Source organism: Canis aureus, chromosome 31, assembly GCF_053574225.1.
Source record: "Canis aureus isolate CA01 chromosome 31, VMU_Caureus_v.1.0, whole genome shotgun sequence".
In the NCBI taxonomy this organism is placed as follows: Eukaryota; Metazoa; Chordata; class Mammalia; order Carnivora; family Canidae; genus Canis; species Canis aureus.
In genome coordinates, this window is record NC_135641.1 from 38,195,404 (window position 1) to 38,216,980 (window position 21,577).

The 21,577-nt window shown below is 37.8% G+C and overlaps 1 protein-coding gene across 1 annotated transcript in view; it reads left to right on the plus strand.

The window, feature by feature from the left end:
• The window catches only part of LOC144302672 (uncharacterized), a 77,589-nt gene that overhangs the window by 21,305 nt on the left and 34,707 nt on the right, over positions 1–21,577 (plus strand). Inside the window, exon 7 of the mRNA XM_077880231.1 lies at positions 2,085–2,158. Within this exon, the coding sequence (XP_077736357.1) occupies positions 2,085–2,158 (74 nt within the window). The remainder of the gene's footprint in view (positions 1–2,084; positions 2,159–21,577) is intronic.

Here is a 21,577-nt window from a genome sequence, read left to right on the forward strand (position 1 = left end):
ACACACACGATAGCACCTGTAGACTATTCACACAGAAGGCTTGACAATGGAGGGAACAAAGTGGTTCACCTGCTTTTTCTCCCCTCCTGTCAACAGAATGCTTAAAATTTTCTTTGTCTCTCCAAGATGCATTATCCCTGTTGATGAATCGTATTCATTCTCAATCCCTCTCATTCTAGAAAGTCAGATCCAATGCAATCATGATAGAAAGGATTCAGGATCCATGAGAGTTATTAATGTTGAAATGACACAAATACCTGGAAATTTGCTTTCACATAAGACTTGCAAAGCATGTATTTAAATCATTGTGTTGATAACTTTGAGAAGTAACTTTTTTAGCTCATTGAAATTCTCTATTGTCAAGTTTTAATTTATCTTTTTCTTCCTCCTCTCTCTCTCACACATATGTCCACATATGCCATATTTATATCATGTATTCTAAGTTATAGTTCTCTTTATATTTTAACATCTCCAATGTTAAGGACAGTTTGCAAATGACAGCACAACAATACTTAACTGTATTTGTAGTTGTCCAATGGTCTAGTTCCTAGGACCACACTAAAGAGTGTCTGTGACTATCTCTTGGGCCCCAAAGGAGATAGAATATGAAAGGAAAGTCAAATGAAATCTATCTATTAATCAATTTTCCAACAGTCTGAAGTGGCTCAATTTTAAATACCTGATTGATCATAATAGTTATTTCCAAATTGGAATGAATAACTGCTTGCTGGCTTTAGAGACAATGGTGAATCTCAGTCTGAGATATCTGTATTTGCTTTTTTTCTATAGTAAAAATGACAGGCCCAAGAAACTGGGGGAAAAGAATCCTTCTGCTATTTTAAGATACAGTCGATCTTACTAACTGTGTTCTTGTGCCATCATTAATCAATTGTCTGAATATAGAGAAGGAAGAGAAGGAAGCCTGCACACCACTTAATGTGCCTCACTTTAGCACAACAGCCAAGAGCTCAGACTTCCTGGATGTCTACCTTAGTGAGAGTCCACATAATTAATGTGTTTTGGAAGCTGAATCTGAAACTTTTCAAATCTTAAGGAAGAAGTTCTGTAATATCATTGAAATTGCCTATGTATTCCCACAAGGGTAATGTGTGTTAGCTATTACCAGGGAATTGTAGTTCATTATATTCTAGAATCTGGAGTATTTTTATTGTAGATTTCACTGTATGTTGCTAAATTTTAATTTAGATTTGAGAGAATATGAAACAATAGTGCCAACTACCCTACCCCATATAGGGTAGACTTAGGAGTTTGCATTTCTATGAGGAAGGTCTATAATTTTAACGATGTTTTTCAAGCAGCCTGATTTACACCTCTAGTAGTCATATCGTGATTAAAAAGTGTTTAATTTTTTATGCTTTACAAAACATTTTTCATATCTGTTATCTTGTTCAAACTTGGAAAATTCTCCAAAAGGAAACAATAATGTCCACTTCAATATCACAGAGCTGTTGAAATGGTAAAGAAGCCAACTCCAATTGTATTTAGTCTCTTAAATTTTTATTGCCATCAATCTTGAATTATGTGTTCTTCATGGTATTTAATGGAGCAGTCCTAATATTGTGCTCTCTTGGATTTTATGCACTTTTTTCACTCTTCTGTTTTAAATGTTTTAAATGAAAAGTAGGACAATTCCGTTGAAAACATATAAAAAGACTATGCATCAGATGATGAATAGTTTAAGAGTGCCATGCAAATGTTTGTAAAAGTCATCCTTTATAAAGTGGCACATTCCCACACACTTAGTATTCAAGTACGTTATCCACCTGACAAGATAGTAAAATATCCCACTCATCTGTTCGGGGCTAATTTTTCAAATTTTAATAATTTTATTAATCCCTAGCAAGGCCTTATAAAACTTTGCAAAGAATGTTAATAACTCATTAAAGATTAATTACATGTCAGCTTTGAGGTCAAAGAGTTTGAGTGGTTTTTAGTTATCTGAATTAAAATGTATCCGCTATGAAAAGAACACATAGTGTAAGACCACTGCCATCTTCACTAACCTTTAGTTATTATTTATGAAAGCACATATACATAAACGTGAACTCAAATGTCTTTCACAGTGTTTGAATGAGAAGATGATGGCACTATACATGCTGGTAAAGAAGTTTGGTACAGACGGATGTCCTCAAAGAAGGCAAGTTACCTCCTGAATCTTGGGTAACAGAATTGACTAACTGGAGGACCAGTGAGGGGCATGTGAGTTATGAAGTCTTCCCTATCCAAAATCTATATGTTGTTTTCATGGAGCATGACTATAAAATTAAGCTCAGTAAGAGCTTAGAAATAAGAAGATAGATTTTTTTTTAAATCAGTTATATAAATGAAGAATAGAGGAATTTTGAGAACTGTGAGGTCATAGAAAAGAAAGAAGAGAAATGGAAGAAAGGTCTAGAGGAGTCTCTTTGGTTCTTAAATGATTCAGATTTTGATGTTCATAGAACCAGCAATATATGAATGATGATAAATACAAAAGGAAACAAAAAGAGCATTAAACTGTTTTAATTCAAAACCGTTTATTTAAATCAGTAATGTACTTCTAATGGGACCTCCGGTGAATTAGACTTCATTTTCCTTATGTTTCAAATTGGAGTAACAATAATATCTCTGTTGAGAGATTGTTGTGAGGTTACTATATAAAAACAGCTATACAGGTTTTCATGTGATAGATCCTCAATAATCGGTAACTCGTATTACGGCAATTAATTTTTGTAAATATTCAGACGTCGCTTTCCAAGAACTTTAAGTTTTTTTAAAAAAAGATAATCTGGTGAACTGCGTTTTGTTATTTAGGATGAATGTGCGAATTTCTATAGTTATTTCACTACCAATTTGGGGAAAATGATAGGTTCTTTGTCTTTCAAAGGATATAATACTCTGATCGTAGGTGGTGTAACTCAATCCTCAGAGGTTTACTGGTTTCCTTTCTAAAAAAAATGCTTTGGGGGAAATTATATTTCTTCTTGGAATTCTGTAACTTAAATGAAGGACTCTGGCAGTCAGCATCGCCAGTTCTCCCTTGGTCCTGGCATACAGAACACAAATTGGTTTCCAAGACAAAGCATTCAATAATCTGTATGCAAAGTAGTATTTTAACATAGCTCTGAATGTCATATCCAAATGTAAAGCCGCCTGTTGCCTCAAGTGTGAAATTCACTCTCATTTAAATTTTGTGTTTCTTTGCAACTACTGTTGCTGGTATTTGCGGACAGGGCCATGGAAACACATGTGACTGTGGTTAAAAGTAGTAAGAAGTGCGACTTCCCCCACTGTTGCCTCTGTCTCCATGAAGAGGATTTCATGTTGGAAGCCACCGGGAGGCCAAAACAGTAGTTCTGCAGGGTTCAAGGGAATAGATATTTCTGTCTTGGTATTATTTTACGGTCTCTTCCAAGTTGTAGAATATGTTATGATCACCAATATGTTGTGATCATCAGTGTTTTTAGAGAGACCATGTTTAAAAGTATATAGGTTCTTTTATCGTCTGAATTCAAATAATGTAATGGAGTAGATACTAGGTTGTTTTCAGGTTTGCTGAAAATCTGCTCAGCAATTAGGTTTTGGTTTTTAGGAAGAAAGAATTTTAGGATGCTTGTCTTTGCTCATGTACAAAAGATAATTCTGGGTCCAATGTCCCAGTTGATGCCTGCTCATGATGATTTAAAGATACTAGCCATTTTTCTAAATGCGTCTCATCTTGAGCTTTTGAGGTTGATTTCAGTTCAAAGTGCCAAATGAGGATAGAAAGGTTACTAGAGAGTTTGGCTATTCAAGATGTACCTCACTTTTCATCTGGATCCCATCACCCCATGTTTGGATCACTTTTAATACTCCCACCACTTTCCTGAATGGTGCTGATGCTTTGAACTACCTTTCTTTTTTTTTTTTTAGGATTTTAATTATTTGTTCATGAGAGACACACAGAGAGAGAGACACACAGGCAGAGGGAGAAGCAGGCTCCATGAGGGAGCCCGACATGGGACTCGAACCCGGGTCTCCAGGATCACACCTTGACCTGAAGCGGCGCTAAACCGCTGAGCTGCCCGGGCTGCCCTAAACTACCTTTCTAATGCAGAGGGTCAATGACAAGGAACTAGTGTCGCTGTGGTTAGTCAGATCTCCTTTTTAGGAAGTGCATCATACCAAAAATCTGGATTTTTAAAGCCATTAAATGTAGTAATTGTATGAAGTACTGAGAACTGCGCCTCACATGACATAGCAAAAATGATAATAATGGCTGTAATCTACAACTGAAAGGAATGTGAAAAAAAATCTTTTATTTAGAGCAGTAACTTATTCACCATAATGTCAGCCAAGATTGTGTAGCTATTGCTGTGTTGCACATGGCCTTCAAATTTAACGACACAAAACAGTAACTATTATCTCTCATGAGTCCATGGGTAGACCGGGCAGTTGTTCTGGTCTGGGCCAGACTTAGCTGGGCTCTCCAGTGTCTGTGGTCACTTGGCGGGTCACCTATGGCTGGCTGGTTCAAGATGGCCTAGGACTAAACTCAGAGCCGGTGCACCATCACCTTTGCAGTCCACTGGCCAAAGCAAGTCACAAGGCCAGCCAAACTGCAAGGGGTAGAGCAATGAACTCCACTAGTTGAAGGGAGGAGCTGAACGTCACATTGCAAAGGGCAGAGGTACAAGGCTGGGCGAAGAATTGGAGACATTTTTGCAATTAATCAATAGCAACTGCTTTCTCAGATTCCGAGTTGCGATATTAATAGCCCCTCATGTACTGGATTGTACCAACTCCTTTACTCATGGTATATGCCAAATTTGAGATGTTAGACTTTGTTTTTTTTTTTTGTTTTTTTTTTTTTAAGATTTTGTTTATTTATTCATGAGAGACACAGAGAGGGAAAGAGGCAGAGACACAGGCAGAGGGAGAAGGAGGCTCCATGCAGGGAGCCTGACGTGGGACTCGATCCCGGGACTCCAGGATCACACCCTGGGCTGAAGGCAGGCGCTAAACCACTGAGCCACCCAGGGATCCCCGAGATGTCAGACTTTGAATTATCTATAGCCCTCAGTGAAGTTAGCATTTGCGAATCATAACTAAGTTGTTCCATATTGCCGTTTTGCACTAGTTACTACATTTCTACATCGGTTGAATACTGACATAATTTCTCTATTTAATGGAGACTTGATTTTTAAAATAGCCTGTTCTGAAAGGGTTTCTTCATTTTTTTCTTTCTTTTTTCTTTCATATATACGTGTGTATATGTGTGTGTGTGTATGGATATACATGTATATATGTGTGCATATAAATGCATGAGTGTAAATATGGATATACATGTGCATATGCGTGTAGATGTATGTCTGCATATATACATATCTATTTTCTAGTCTGCTTCTGCCACCATGCTTGCTAGCTTCCTTGTCATCCTTTGGCACTCTGAGGCACTACCTCGATTACCCATTATTCTAAAGGTTACTGAACAGAGAAGGAGGAGATGTTACCGGTCTCACCGGGGCCAAATAGTTACTCTATAGAAGGCGAAGATGTTAATAAGGCATGTTGATACATCCCTTCATGTGGTAGTTCTAATAGAAAAATCCATAGCCTTAGCAATAGGGACCTCAACGTCTGGCCCATAATTTTGCACCCGAGGTAGCTGCATTTATAACCCTCCATTGGTTGTACTGTTGTCATTCGCATTAAGAATTTAATGAGCAGCAACAAGCCTAGCTAATGGACAGAACGCAGGTAGCCACATCCCCTGCCCAGCGAGCTGTTGCATGATTACAGAGTTGCTGGCATACAACAAGGACCTGGGACCTCCCCCATTTTCACTGACTTCGTAAATCTAGACACAGATCTCACTGTGGGGCTCATATTATTAAGAGGAGACTACAGAGGAAAAATAAACCCCATTTGGTAAAGTAAATGGTATGCCTGCTTCTGTAGCTTCCCATGGTTTATTACTGCTGTATGTTATTTCCAGCAGTACTTATAACAGTGATCATAAGGGACCTTTAAAGACTTGCTGATGCCTCTTGGGCAGTTTCAGAATAATACATTTTATAAATAATTCTGCCTACATATCTTATGTCTTCAGGATTCCTTTTGCCTTACTTTGTTTGTTATGAGTATATTTGCATGAAAACAGGTTATTTGGATATTTGTCCTTTGAGAGCTATTGCTTACTTGTCCCCCTAAGTCAGAGTCACATGCTTTCCGTGCCAGAGTCATTTCCACAGCCAAGTAAAGATTTTCAAACTGTAATGAGGGACATGACATAGGACAGATAAACTTCTAAGAAAGCACTGTGATCTTACTGAAATTTGTGGGGTCTCCAACTTGTGTCTGTTAATTAAAGATTCAGAATTGGCTACTTGGAGTGCAACAAGTGTGTACGTTTTGAGCAGGGGTGATGTTCACATTATAGTGACATTTAATTGTACAACAGATGCATATATTTTATAGATATCGCCTCTCTCATGCAACAGAAGTTATAGATTAGAATCAGTAGAATATATGTGATTCTTTTAAATTCATATCATTTTTACTCTCCAAAGGCATTTAAAAATATGAGTTCTTATATTCAGGCTTTAATTTTTGTCTTCCCCCATTTTGAAGAATTTTTTTCTTTTATAGCCACCAAATACCATGTGTATTTGCAGTTAAACTGGTTTCTGTTTGGAATTCTGAAATGCAAGTATGTACTGAGGTTTGCAAAAAAAAAAAAAAAAAAAAAGTCTACAATTTTATTTCAGTATTTTGCAAAGTGTTGCACTGGAATATTTGTTAAAAATACAAATTCATGGCCCTTTGTCGATCCTGCTGAATCAGACTCTCTGGGAGTAGAGGCAGTGCATTTCCATTTTAAGTCAATCCCCTAGGTATTTCCTCTGCATATTAAAGTTTGAGAAACACTGCTAAGCTTATCTCAAAATTAAATTTGATTATTAGAAAACTATATACCGGGACCGTATTAATTTAATTCCCTAGAGAATCATCTTCATGGTACAGTGATTCACTATTTTGTGCTTGGTTTTTATCAAGAATTAGTATCAGAAATGACAACATGTAAAGTGATTCTGTACTTTTAAGAAACTGTCATCAAAAAATAGTTCATTATATTGTTCAGAGACCCTCACACTGAAATCATGATACATTTCCTCTTAATCTAACTAAACTGTTTAATTACAACATACATTTAGAAAAGTGTTCAGAATGAGAAATTTTCAAAATGAACACATCCATGTCAACAATACTCAGACCAAGAACTAGAGCATATTGATATTCTTAGAAGCCCCTTCATGCCTCATAGAAGAGTAACCACTATCTTGGCTTCTATCACCATAGATTTGTTTTGTCAGCTTTTGATCTTTATGCAAATGAAATTATAATATATGTACTTTTAAGCATCTGGTTTCTTTTACTAAATATATTTGCAAGATCCATCTATAATGTTGCACATAGTTGTAGTTTGTTCATTCGCATTGCTGTTTAGTATTTCATTTCATGATTATTCTACAATGTTCCATTCTCTTATTGATAGATATATTAGTTACCTATTGGTGCATAACAAATTACCTCAAATTCCTAACAGTTTTGCACCTTAAAACAACAAACATTATCTCCCAAGGTTTCTGAGGTTCAGAAACCTGGGAGCAACTTCACTGGCATCTCTGGCTCGGGGACTCTCATGAGATGGTGTTTAAACTGCCAGCCAGGCTCAGTCTCTGAAGATTTGACTGAAGCAAACTGCTTCCAAGTTCACTTATGTGTCTGTTGGCAGAAGGCTTCAGTTCCTCACCACACCTCTCTTCATAGTATTTCTCTTGATATGGCAGCTGGCTTCCCCAAAACAGTCAGGAGAAAGAGAAGGGGGGAGGTGAAAGGAGCGGAGTAACGAGGGGGAAGAAGGAGAGGAAGTGAGAAGGAGAGGAGGAGGCAGTGAAAGGAGGGGATCGGAGGCGTGGAGAGAGCCTGAGAAGCTCCAGTCTTTGATGAGGAATCCCAGAAACCACATGCCATCACTTCTGCCATAGTCTATTGACCACACAGCCCTGTTATAGCGTGAGAAGAGCCTACAAGAGGGTGGGACTATCAGGGATCCTAGCAGGTCATCCCACAGGCTGGCTACCCCAGCGGCCACTGGAGGAGTCATCAACTTGTGGCTAATGTGCATAGTGCCTCTCTGAGCATTCCTTCATATATTTTGTAAGGATACTGTGCATTTCTCTTAAGTATGCACCTAGTGGTGGAATTCCGGCATCTTATATGGACCTTTATCTTGAGTAAGGTGGTACCAAAGAGTTTTACAAAGTGCTTATAATAATCTGTACTTTTGTAATATTCGAGTCGCTCCATCCTTGAAAATGCCTGATACTGTGCATTCCATTTTAGTCATTCCAGGGTTGTGTATAATGGTACCTCATTATGGTTTTAATTTGCACTCCTCTGATCATTAATGATATTTATTCCTTTTTCATATATGTATTGTCATTCAGATTTTCTCTTTTGTGAATCTTTATTCTAGTACTGTGCCCAATTTTGAAGTGGGTTGCCTGCTTTTTATTTTTGGCCCATAGAAGTTCTTTCCATATTCTGGATATGGTCCTTGGTAGGCTTATATGTATTACAAATATCTTCTCCCACATTGTGGCATACAGTTGCACTCCTTTAATGATGTTTTTCAGTGAACAGAGGTTCTTAATTTTATATGGTTTAATTTGTCATTCTTTATTTTTCTGAACTCTGCTTACTCAAGCTCATGTATAAATTTGCTTATGTTTTTTCCTAAAAGCTTTATTATGTTATCTTTCACATTTAAATCTAGGATCTGTATATATATTATACATATCCTATATATATGTTTATATATATATATATAATATAGATGATAATATATCTTGCCCAAGGAGGTTCATAACAGGAATTCAAAAGTAAAGATGCAATTGAAAATCAGTGTAGTGGATGGACTATAATATTCGGGAAAAATAGAACAGAATTATATGATCTTGTTATTATATGCAGAAAGTTACATCATTAATTTGACATTCATTATAATAAAACACACATACACTCTTAGCAAATGCGGAAAAGAATTACCTATTTTCAAAAATCTGGTTTTTAAAAATATGAAAAAATGAATACAGCAAACATCATACTTTGTGGTAAAATGCTAAAACTACCCTCTTGAGATTGACAAAACATGATAAGGACATTGCTATCACTTCTTTACAATATAGCAGTTTAAGTCCTATCTAGCATAATAATTCAAGAAGAAGACTTCCGGAAAGCAAAGATACAAAACTGCCATTGTTCCTAGATAACTTGATTGTGTGTCTAGAAAACAAAAGAATTTACCTACCTGTTAGAACAAATAGGTAACTTTAGCAAGGTCACTGGATACTACATCAATGACCAGAATAATTGCATTTGTATATACCAGAAACAAACAAATATCAATTTTTAAAACAATTTTTAAAAAGATACCATGTGCATTAGAGAATATCAAATATCAAAAATAAGTTATACATTAAGATGTATAATGTTTCTAACTTAAAACTATAAAATATTATTGGGGATCCCTGGGTGGCTTGGTGGTTTGGTGCCTGCCTTTGGCCTGGGGCGTGATCCTGGAGTCCTGGGATCAAGTCCCACATCAGGATCCCTGCATAGGGCCTGCTTCTCCCTCTGTCTGTGTCTCTGCCTCTCTATCTCTGTGTCTCTCATGAGTAAATAAATAAAATCTTAAAAAAAAAAACCTATAAAATATTATTGAAAACAATTTAAAAAGCTAAGTAATGAAGGCATAGCATGGCCATGGATTGGCAGATTTATAATACCAACTCAATCAAAATCAAAATCTCTGCTTTTTTTTTTTTTTTTTTTGAAATTGGCAAACTGACTATAAAATACATTTGGAAAAGTAAAGATCTAAGAAGGGCCAAGACAATCTTGAAGAATAAGAATAGAGCTGGAGAACTTTAATTACTACATAAAAGTTATAGTAAGTAAGATAATATCCAATAGAATATAATAAAAAGTTCAGAAAAGTGACCCTTTCATACAGAGTCAATTGATATATGACAACAATCACCCTCCAGTACAGTGAACATGCAATGGTCATGACATCGGATCTCCTGAATAATCATAGAGGGGAAAAAAGGGATCTTTACTCCTACCTCACCACATACACAAGTCAAAACATTTTAAGTTTAATAGTACAAAAATTAGTGTCTTTTTAAAAAAACTTAGTATTCTTTTTTATCAGTTAGGAAACTATATTCGTTCATTTGTTTTTCTTTAGCTATCTGGAAACTCATGAATAAAGCATGTCTATTTACAGTTATTTTCTTTAATCCAAGGTTTTGGGCACAAATTTCATGTCCCTTTTATGGCATACTTCTTATTCTTTATTTTTTTTAAAGATTTTATTTATTTATTCATGAGAGACACAGAGAGACAGAGACACAGGCAGAGGGAGAAGCAGGCTCCATGCAGGGAGCCTGATGTGGGACTCGATCCTGGGACTCCAGGATCATACCCTGGGCTGAAGGCAGGTGCTAAACCACTGAGCCACCCAGGGATCCCCACTTCTTATTCTTTAATTCTTACTTTAATGATTCCATTTTATGGCTCTCTCTTTTTTGTAAGTTATTTTAAAACTTCTTTTTTTTTTTAATAGAGTATAAATAATGAAAAAATCAATCAATGAGGCAACTTAATAAACTTCTTTTGAAATTTTGAAGCTTGATTGAATTGTCAAAAAGAATTATAGCTAATATAGTAATCCTTGTAATTGTACTTTGATAAAATTATAACTGTCCAACATCATATTGCTAGTACATATTATGCATATAAATATTATATGGAATATTCTTTAAGTGCTAATGTGTGTGTCAGTATTTTAAAAAATAGCATTTACATGGAGAAAGAATCTACTTTTTGTAAACTGCCTGTAATCTATACTCGGACAAAAATAATAGTTTTGTGCCTCTATAGTCTTCATATGGAAGGAGTATGTAGGAAAGAAGAAATAATTGTTCTGAAGATAAGAAGCATAACGACTGAGTCCTTCCAAGCTTGTTAATGTCAGTCTTATACAATACCTGGTGCTCCTTATATCACATGCCCTCCTTAATGTCCATTACCCAGCTACCCTATCCCCCCAACCCCCTCCCCTTCAATGACCCTCAGTTTATTTCCTATGATTAAGAATCTCTTATGGTTTGTCTCTCTCTCCAATTTTGACTTGTTTTATTTTTTCCTCTCTTCCCCTATGATCCTCTGTTGTATTTCCTAAATTCCGTATATGAATTAAATCATATAATTGTCTTTCTCTAACTAATTTCACTTAGTATAATATCCTCTAGTTCCATCCACATTGTTGCAAATGGCAAGATTTCTTTTTTTTTTTTTTTTTTTGGTGGCTGAGTAGTATTGCATTATATGTGTGTAAATATATATTTTATATATATATATATATGGACATCTGGGCTCTTTCCATAGTTTGGCTATTGTGGACATTGCTGCTATAAACATTGGGGAGCAGATGCTCTTTTGGATCACTACATTTGTATCTTTGGGGTAAATACCCAGTAGTGCAATTGCTGGGTTGTAGGGTAACTCTATTTTCAACTATAGAACACTCATGAAAAAAATTGAGGAAGATACAAAGAAATGGAAAAACATTCCATGCTCAGGGATTGGAAGAACAAATATTGTTAAAATGTCTATGCAATCTAGAGCAGTCTATACATTCAGTGCAATCCTATCAAAATATCATCAACTTATTTCACAGAGTTGGAACAAATAATCCTAAAATTTGCATGGAACCATAAAAGACCCCAAATAGCCAAAGGAATGTTGAAAAAGAAAACCAAGACCAATGGCATCACAATTCTGGACTTTAAACTCTATTACAAAGCTGTAATCATCAAGACAGTATGGCATTGGCACAAAAACAGACACATAGAACAATGGGACAGAATAGAGAACCCAGAAATGGACCCTCAACTCTATGGTAAACTAATCTTCAACAAAGCCAGAGAGAATATCCAATGGAAAAAAAGACAGTCTCTTCAACATATGGAAAATCAGACAGCCACATGCAGAAAAATAAAACTCGGCCATTTCCTCACACCATCCACAAAAATAGACTCAAAATGGATGAAAGACCTAAATGTGAGACAGGAATCCATCAAAATCCCAGAAGAGAACACTTGCAGAAACCTCTTTGACCTCGTCTGCAGCAACTTCTTATTAGACACGTCTCCGAAGGCAGGGGAAACAAAGACAGAAAAATGAACTATTACTTGACCTCTCTTAAGCTTCGGTTTCTTTATATCCAAAGTGGGTATAATAATACCGACCTCATACATACAGGCACGGCTCCGTATATGGCTGAATGTATGCATGAAACTGTGTTGTGGAGTGTAATTTTTCTAAATCTTAAAAAACCTGTCCTTGAAATACTCAATCTTGAGATTCTGGAATACACTAAAACTTGGACACCATATGAAAGAAGCTGGCTGAGTATGGAGTGGCTCGACTAGGAGAGCAGGTTAAAAACTCAAATGATGTGGGCCAAGTAAGAAATTCTGAACACCGTGTGCAGCCCATCAATCGCAACGAGGACCCGGGGAGTTGTAACCTCTGAAACTGTAGACGCTGTTGCTGTACTGTGAAGCTCTGCAGTGCTGGCGGGCTCTCTGAGCTCCCATTCCACCTAACACGCGTGGCAATAAAGTGCAGCGCATGTTACCCACATTAGAGCAATAGCTACATCCTCAAAATAACATTTTAATGACTTCTGTAGTCTGCATTTGGGAAGATCATTTTGTCTTTCTCTGGGTTAGCACACCTTTCCCTTCAGATCCCTGAATTTGGGGCAATCTCACTCACAGTGTACTTCTCTGAGAGTATTTTTGTCTGATTTAGAATGCCCAGAGGGCATTCTTTGATACAGAATGTGAGGTCAGCAGCTAAAACCAGAATCAGGATGTCTGTGGTGGTGTGAGAAGTCCTAACATATTCAGGAGGATAGATAGGGATGGATGGTTTGTAGAAACACTGATGTTTCCTCCTTTCCCGCTCCAATCTGGTTGCTGATGGTTTTAGGCCCTATCATTGTTGGCAAAGGCATATTTTGTCAGCAAACTGGAACTCTACCTCGTGTTGTGTGGGCAGTTTCTAAGTTCTTTGTTCCCTTCTGCTGACCCCTATCTATCATCATATTGGCAATGCTCTAACTTGACTGTTCCCATTGCTCAGGGGACCAGAAGCATCATATCAAGATGCACGTAAGGAAGCATTTGTGATATTTAATACTAAGTCATTCCCACACCCCTCGCTCCGCCACCACCAGGAACCTGCCATTTCTGCTGATAGTTCAGAATATTTTGTTTTAGGACAGGGAACAGACTAGAGAAATATGTCTTTCACTTTGACAGAACCCTGTTATCCTAAGACTCCAGTACTCCTCATATTCTATTAGTTATATCGATAAAGTAAGTTATTATAAAGTAAGATTAATAGTCAATCAGCCAATCGAAATGCACCAAAGACTTACTCTCCTGTTGCAGTCTCACTATAAAAAGAGAAGGTCCAGGTAGATACTGTAGTAAGCAAATTTAGGAAAGTTCAATTTTACTTGGCTGTATATCTAAAATTAAGCAATGCAAGAGAAGAAACAAATTCACTTTTCAAAAATGATTAAAGTCTAGAAGCAAATTTACTATCACCCAGTAATTTGCTAAACTGAAGCCGGGGTTATTTTGGATTGAATTTGTTACATAGCTCATGCATGAAATGATCTGTTGCTTGTTCTTGTGAAGTTGTTTTCACACTATGAAACGGCAGAGGGGAAAGATGCATTCATTCTGTCTGAGGCATTGTAAAAATATTGAAAGCTCCGACGGAGGCTTTTTGTAGAGGTATCTGACTACAACTTGTCATTTACACTTTATGGGCCAATAATTGTTAAGCCAAAACCGCAGATGCTTAGCTTTCCGAATTATCTCTTAATGTGTAATGGGTTCAGAAACCCAACTCCAGCACCATGACAAGTGTCACTCATGTGATTACACTGCCACCGTGTGGTTTTAAGGATTCCTTTCAATTAAAAAAATACATGTATCAAAAGAAATGATCCTCTGACGGGAAAATGATAAGAATCTAATGATTATCTCTGCTTTTCTCATTCATTTATCCTTAGTTACAATGCCATAGCTAGTCTGTGGATTACCGTAGATGGTAGGGCAGGGGAATAAAAACATAGAGCTGGTCAGTGGTATAGGTATGATCCTAAGAATTCTGGATGATTTATGAAGGGTTCAGCCTCTGCCTAGTGAATGTCATCCAGATGTTTGCTAGGAGGTGCTACCTTCACTGACGTTTTCTGCATAAATATGGCATTTACAAGTGTTCAGAGGAATCTGAAAAATTCTATGTATGTATAGGCAAGTGGATCTAAAACTGAGGTCCCCACACCAGTAGCATCAACATCCCTGGGGAACTTGTTAGAAATGCAAAATCTTTGGCTCCATCCCACGTACTAAGTCAGAAACCCTGGGGCCTGGAATGCTGTGTTTTAATAAGCCCTTCAGGTGGTTTTGATGCTTGCTAAAGCTTGGGAACAGATGTTACAGACAGTCATACCTGTCTTGAGGTAGATTAACACATATTTTCCTAATAGAGCTAAATTTAGCATCACCTGCTCCTGGTTGCTGAAAAAGAAATTCCAAAGAAATTGGAAGAAATTCCAAGAGCAATGTCCCAGGACTTCCCATGAATATGGTTGCTCAGCACCCCGGAGATGCCCCTGGGAAGGAAGGAGCAGAACAGCTGTGAGGGTTCCCATTCCCATCATCTGCTGTGTCAGCGCTTTCTTTCCTCCTTAACTCCACCTGAAGGAAATGCTATAGTCAATCAAGAATAAATCTTTCAGCCTTTTGGGATTTTTGGAGCATACTGGAACAGCAGTCTGATATGAATGGATATTAGATATATAGACACTTTTTCTGGTATTAAATATACAGTTTTAAGAAGAAAAGTTAAAAATGTGAAAATCCTTCAGGATCCAAAAATGTTAGGGAATATTGGGATGGTAGGAAGATTCCCTGCCCTGTCACGGAAGTTGGCCACCAAGCTGCTTCCCAACTCCACTGACTATGTCCAAGCAAGAAGGTTGACCCCCGGATGCCAGAACTTCTCATTTTTAAGAAAAGCCCAGAAATTAGGTTTTTTCTTTTTTTTTTTTTAAGGAAATGTTCCATTTTTTAAGCATGGGTGTCATTGTAAATGCATGTTTAATTTAAAAAATCAAAACATATCTACCTGTTAAGGAAAATTGTGGATGGCAACTTCCACACATGCACATATCTTGTACTTAAGTAATTTCCATCTGTGCGTTTTTATCTCTGTATGTATAAATATGTATATACAAGGCTTGGACATCCGTACCTCAACACATGAGGGGAAATCTTCTATTCAGGAATGAAGTGCTTCAAACTGAATAAGGATCAAGAATTTAAAAGATGCCTGAATTCAAAAAGTACATCACTTGAAGTGCCACACTTTAAGAAGAAAATATATGATATTTCTACTAATGTGAAGTATGCTTTCACAACATTTTTAAATCTTACAAATGTCACAACATACACAGAATAAAAGTACTGAGGAGATACAAATTACTTGTAGTGTGGTTTTTTCCTAAGAACTTAAAAAATACTTCAAAAATATCAAGCTTACAAATATATTCAGGCATGAATTTGGAACCCAAATCATGTTTTAATGATATATTTTTAAAATTCCTGGCTCTGAAAGGAGTGCTTAAAGATAGCTCCTGAATTAATAGAAGATCAACTATTGTTCCAGATGTCACCCACGTGAATTTTCTTTACCAGGTACCCTCTCTCTGGCTTGACCCTCACTGTTGTCACTGCATCCAAGACTCAGAAAATGCTCCCTTATTTTCTTTCAACTGATAGATTTTCTCAAAGACATTGAGGATAAACCAACTTTAGATGGACTCTTGGTTTTTCCTTGTGGTTGCTTTCCAAATCTAATAAAATTCCAGTGTCTCCCCTGGTGATGATATCTTTAACATTGTCTGATAGGACAACTAGTTCTGGCGGGGCAGGGGGCGGGGGAGGATAACAATGCTCACTCTGAGCTGAAGACCATTCTAGTCACAAGGGCCAATGCGTAGATGTATCCCCACCCTTTTGTGCAATAAGAGCCTCTTTTGAGGGGCTAGTTCTTCAGATATGTTGGCAGGTTTAATGAAGATTCCCTAACCAAAGTATGTTTCCCCATAGCATACCATTGTGTTTAGGATTCTGACCACAGGAATACTTTACCTTTTCTTCTTAGGGATTTTTGGGTTTCAAGAGTATCATACTGAAATGTATATACTCTCGGTAGGAAAGAAAACGTGATATTTTTCTCATCCATTCAGAAATGTTATTGGGAATTTTGCACTGGAACAGAAGAAAGCCTCATGGATATGTTTAAGACTTTTACAAGGTTCCTGACCAGAAGCACAGAAAACAAGAACCAGAAAAAATAATTGCACGGAAGTATAATTGAAGTTTGAAAAAAAGTGCTGTGAATCCACTGAGCAAAACACAAGAAATCTGTCTCAAAGGATCTAGAATGTTTGCACAAGTAGTATTTGACCTGGATTTTGCAGGATTAATAGGCACTTACCTGGTGAATGAGGAGGAGATAAAATGTAAAGAAAAGCTGGTCATATTTGTCAACCACTGCATCTTTGAAGTACAGCACAGGGTCTCTATAATGAATCTGATAGCTATTCTTTGAATGCAGGAGTAAATGAGTGGAAGAATGATCTGTGCTTTATAGGGCAATAGGACTAATGGATAAAATAAGACTAGGAAGATTAGTTAGGGACAAAGACCATGAAGGCAACACTAAAAACTCTTAATTTTATTCTGTGGATTAGTGTCTTTTGAATCAGTGTCATCAAGATCTTTTGAAGTACCTTTTAAAAATGCAGATTCCTGAATCTTTCCACAGTTTGGTTGAATGAGAACCTCTCAGGGGCCGACCCAAGGAATCATTCTGTTCTGCACTCTGTAAAAACCCCAGCTGAAAACAATGACCCAATTTGCAAAACATTTTTTTTTTTTTTAGTTTTTAATCACTTTTTTTAAATTGAGGGGATACTCAACATCTTACAGAATCTATCAAAAGCTATGGAAATTCTCCCTAGAAAAACATAGGTACACATTCATTTTTGTTCGTAACTCCAAAAAGATCATGAAACCACTGAGATTAACTATTAACTTGTGAACTCATATTAATAACCCCTGAAACCAACCCAGCTAACAACTAATGTAGAGAAAGTCAGATGAGAATCATTGTTAACCAGGAGTTACAGTGAGGGGAGGCATGTAGATGAAGAATGCACACAGTGCTGCTTCTTTTTTTTTTTTTTTTTTTTTTTTTTTATTTATGATAGTCACACAGAGAGAGAGAGAGAGGGGCAGAGACACAGGCAGAGGGAGAAGCAGGCTCCATGCACCGGGAGCCCGATGTGGGATTCGATCCCGGGTCTCCAGGATCGCGCCCTGGGCCAAAGGCAGGCGCCAAACCGCTGCGCCACCCAGGGATCCCTTTTTTTTTTTTTTTTAAGATTTTATTTATTAATTCATGAGAGACAGAGAGGGAGAAGCAGGCTCCATGCAAAGAGCCTGACATAGGACTTGATCCCGGGACTCCAGGATCACACCCTGGAGTGAAGGTGGCGCTAAACCACTGAGCGCTGGGGATGCCCCCACAGCGCTGCTTATCTTTTTTGTCTAGGACCCAACTTAACCTCATTTTGTCAAGATTTACTATAAAAGGGACATGTTCTCATTTGAAAAGAGAAGAACTTATTCTGGGAGCCAGGGAGCTTCTTGGTCATTTCCATCCTAAGTAAGATGGTTAACAAAAAATCAGAATGTTTTGAAAGGAAAACTAAGGGGTCTTAATGAGCTTTTAAAAACTATATGTTGTTTTGCCCTGTTTCAAATAACAAATCAAGTTGTTGGCATTTTAGAAAGTGTATGAGTTAACTGTTTTTATACTTAAAGCTTCACATATTTAGATCATATCTAAAAATCTCATTCTCTTTCTGATAATGTCGTATTTGGGAACCACAGTATGGTTCTATTTCCTCCAAAATTGAGAGCCGTATCTGCAAATAACAACTAAAATGGTCTATTGCTGGAGATATGTCACATGGAACAAGATAAAGTCTATGAAAACAGCCCTTGAGAAAAGTCATGGTTGAACTCTAATGACCTAGATTATTTAATGTGAACATTGTGTGCAACTTTTGGAGATTTTAGGGCAGCCCTCCCTATAGTCAACTCAAGCCAGCCTGTTTATGTGACACTAAGGTAGAAACAGTTCAGAGACACAACTTGCTATTCTTTGTGAATGGGGTGGAATCACTGAACTTCATCCAAACTCGGAGCAGAGTTGAGAAATAGTCATGTATCAGCTAGGGACAGTAACATTTTGTAAAGTTCAGCCTTGGATCAACAGATAACCGCATGCTGGGCATTTCAACCTACAACCTGACTTTTCCCTCAACTGTTGTTTTGGAAGTTAGTTTGTATTGGTAGATGTTGACTGGCTCCTTCTGAGTGCTCACAAGGCCCCTGCTGCGTGAAGGTGTGGAAGCTTTGTTCTCCACTTTTCTAACCAGAGTCCCATAAGCTATTTTCAATTGTTGAGCGTTACCAGCAGTGTTTCAAAACACATCTCTGTGCCCGTGACCTTGTGTACCTATGGCAGGGTTTATGTAGGGTTTGTACCAGTTGTGGGTTTGCTGGGGCATAGGGCACTGCATCTTCAACTTTGTTTAATAATGCCCAATTGCTGTCCGAAGTAGGTGTGCCAGTTATGTGAGAGTTGCAGTTGCATAACTTAGTCGTCTAGCTTATGTCAGGTTTTCAAAGGAAATAGTATTTGTATTTGCCTCTCCCTGATTACTAGTGAGGTTTTGCGTCTTTCTATACCTTGTCTCTTCAAGTGCATTCCCCCATGAATTGTTGATTAATGTCCTTTGCCCATTTTTCTGTGGGCCAGGCACTGATGGAGGCCCCTGGTATGTACCCAAGGACTGCCAAAGAGCACGGCCCTCTTAGAGCTTACATTCTAATGAGAGAAAACTGTTAATAAACCTCAAAAGAAGTATCATCTGTAGTATGATAGGTAATAAGTACTGTTGGGCAAAAAAAGGCAAAGTAGAAGAGGTAAAGTCAATGGAATCGGGAATGCAGGCTAGACAAAACAGTTGGTAGCAGTAAGAAGTGGTCAAGGTGGATCTGGAGGAGCAAGATTGGAGTCCAAGTGAGAGTTTGGGAGCAGTGAGAGGCCAGTGGATCCAGACCCAGTGGAGAGCCAGACCGGAAGAGCTACAGAGATGAAATCGGAAAAACAGAGGGTTGTTACATAGGTCCTTGTGGGCCATTGTAAGACGTTGGCTTTTAGCCAAATGAAATGAGGGAACCACTAAAGGACTTCGCACAGAGGAGTGACATGATCTGCTGTGTGATCTATAAAAGGACCATTTACAATAAATTCTCCAATGCTTACATGCTATAGTCCCTACATAAAGAGCAACGTGGCTAAATCCCTCCTTCCTGTGGGAACAATCTGATTATAGATCAGCTAAGACTGAGAAACACTGAAATGGATTACTCCTTGTGCTTGAATGAACAACGAAGGTTTAGGACTTGAATAAGCAGGGTGAGTTCTCTGAGTTTTATATGTTTCCCCTGGCAGCTCTGGGCTGTTGCCTTTGACCTCTATCCCTTAGCTTAGCCACTTGCCACTGGGAGGAAAGCTGCTCACCGCTGCTGTTGCCAAGTCCATGCCAGGCCCTGGGCCAGCTGTGGTTTAAACATTATCTCTAATACCTGGCAGCACAACGTACAGAAAGAATTGTCACCTTCGTTTTGCAGAGCTAAAATGGAAGCCAAATCCGTCCAATTCCTTGTCCCCTCTTGCTTCATTACACTATGGAGCCCACTGTGTACAGTAGGGCAGCCCGACAATTGCCCTTAACTAGATGGCAATGAGGCTTAAAACAAGATGGCACTGAATAACACATGAAGCCACGCTAAGATTTTACAAGAAGTAATAATTATTTTAATTTATATGACTTCCAAAGTACCCAGCTTCTATCTTTGAAGCTGGCTTATAACAAGAGCCGTTTCTTCTCTTTTCCTGTTTGTTTTGGCACTTGAAATGAAGCAAAATTTATGCATTGAATTCTGGGTCTCTAGAAAGATTTATCCTTGTCCTTGAGGCAAGTGTAGTTTCAATTTAAAATGCTAATAGGATATGCTAATGTATTATCAAAACCCAGAGTACGTGACTGGTTCAAAGTGTTCTAACAGAGTTAAAATTTTGAAAGGGGAAAAATTTCTACCCTGGCAGATTGTGAGTAACAAACATCTTATTTTCTTCTACCTAAGAACCCTCCGTAGAGTGAGAGGTCTCTTCTCTTCAAGTGTATTTGTGAATCCCTGTGCCTCCTGTGCCAGTACCACCGGAGTCCCAGCCCCAAATGAGTTCTATCAGTTTGCAAATTAAGGGAGCCATTTAGGTCTCCAATCCAGGAATTTTCAAAGGCAGCCTCAGCCAAGGGATGCCTGTGCTATTTTTTTACATGACTACGTCAAGACCAAATAATGAGTTTTTTTTTTTTCCCCTGAGCCTAGAAGTGTATGATAGTACACATTCCCTTTAAGTACACTTCAGTTTTAAACTAACTTCAAGATAGACAGGTTAGAATAAATCATTTCAACATTAGATTGTAATACGTTTGCTAGGTATATCATCATTTATATATATATATATATATATCATCATTTATAGCGAATAAATATTCATGGCTGAACATAGGGAACCTTGGGTGGATGCGAATTCAACAACCCAGTTACAACAGTGATGTGAAGCAGTCCTGCCCACTGCCAGGTTGACCATCCAGCTCGGTCTGGAAGAGCTCTTTCAAGTTCGCCTCAGTTGGGTAGACTTGGGGTCTGGAGATCAAGACGGTATGCACGTGTGTGGCTGTGTTCAGTTGGAATAAACATTTTCTCCTTGCAGATCGCTTTTTGTAACAACCAAAGAGAGGCAAAACAAAGTACACAAAACAAAGTTTAAAACTACATCTGATGATTTATTTTGAAAAAAATCTACTCCTATACATTCATCTATAATAAAAAAAAAAAAAAAAAAAAAAAAAGGAAAGAAAGAAACTTGAAGACAAAAATGGTGTCCTGATACATTTCCCCACCACAGGGACACAGCTTGGGAAAGAAAACTAATCAGCCACCTTCATTGCTGGTCTAGAAGAAAGTTTTGCCTCTTCAGGAATTGCCTCTACTGGTTAGGCTGTTCTAACCAAGTTTTCCCTTTGTCACGTGTGAGATTTCACTGGAAATAATAGTGGCCTGTCCTTGCTTGATAGCATTCCTGCACAAGCACTTAAAAGACAAGGTAGTCTGGTCAATTCTTTCTTCGCAAGAGCAAAAACACTAGTTTACTTGTTCAAGACGAT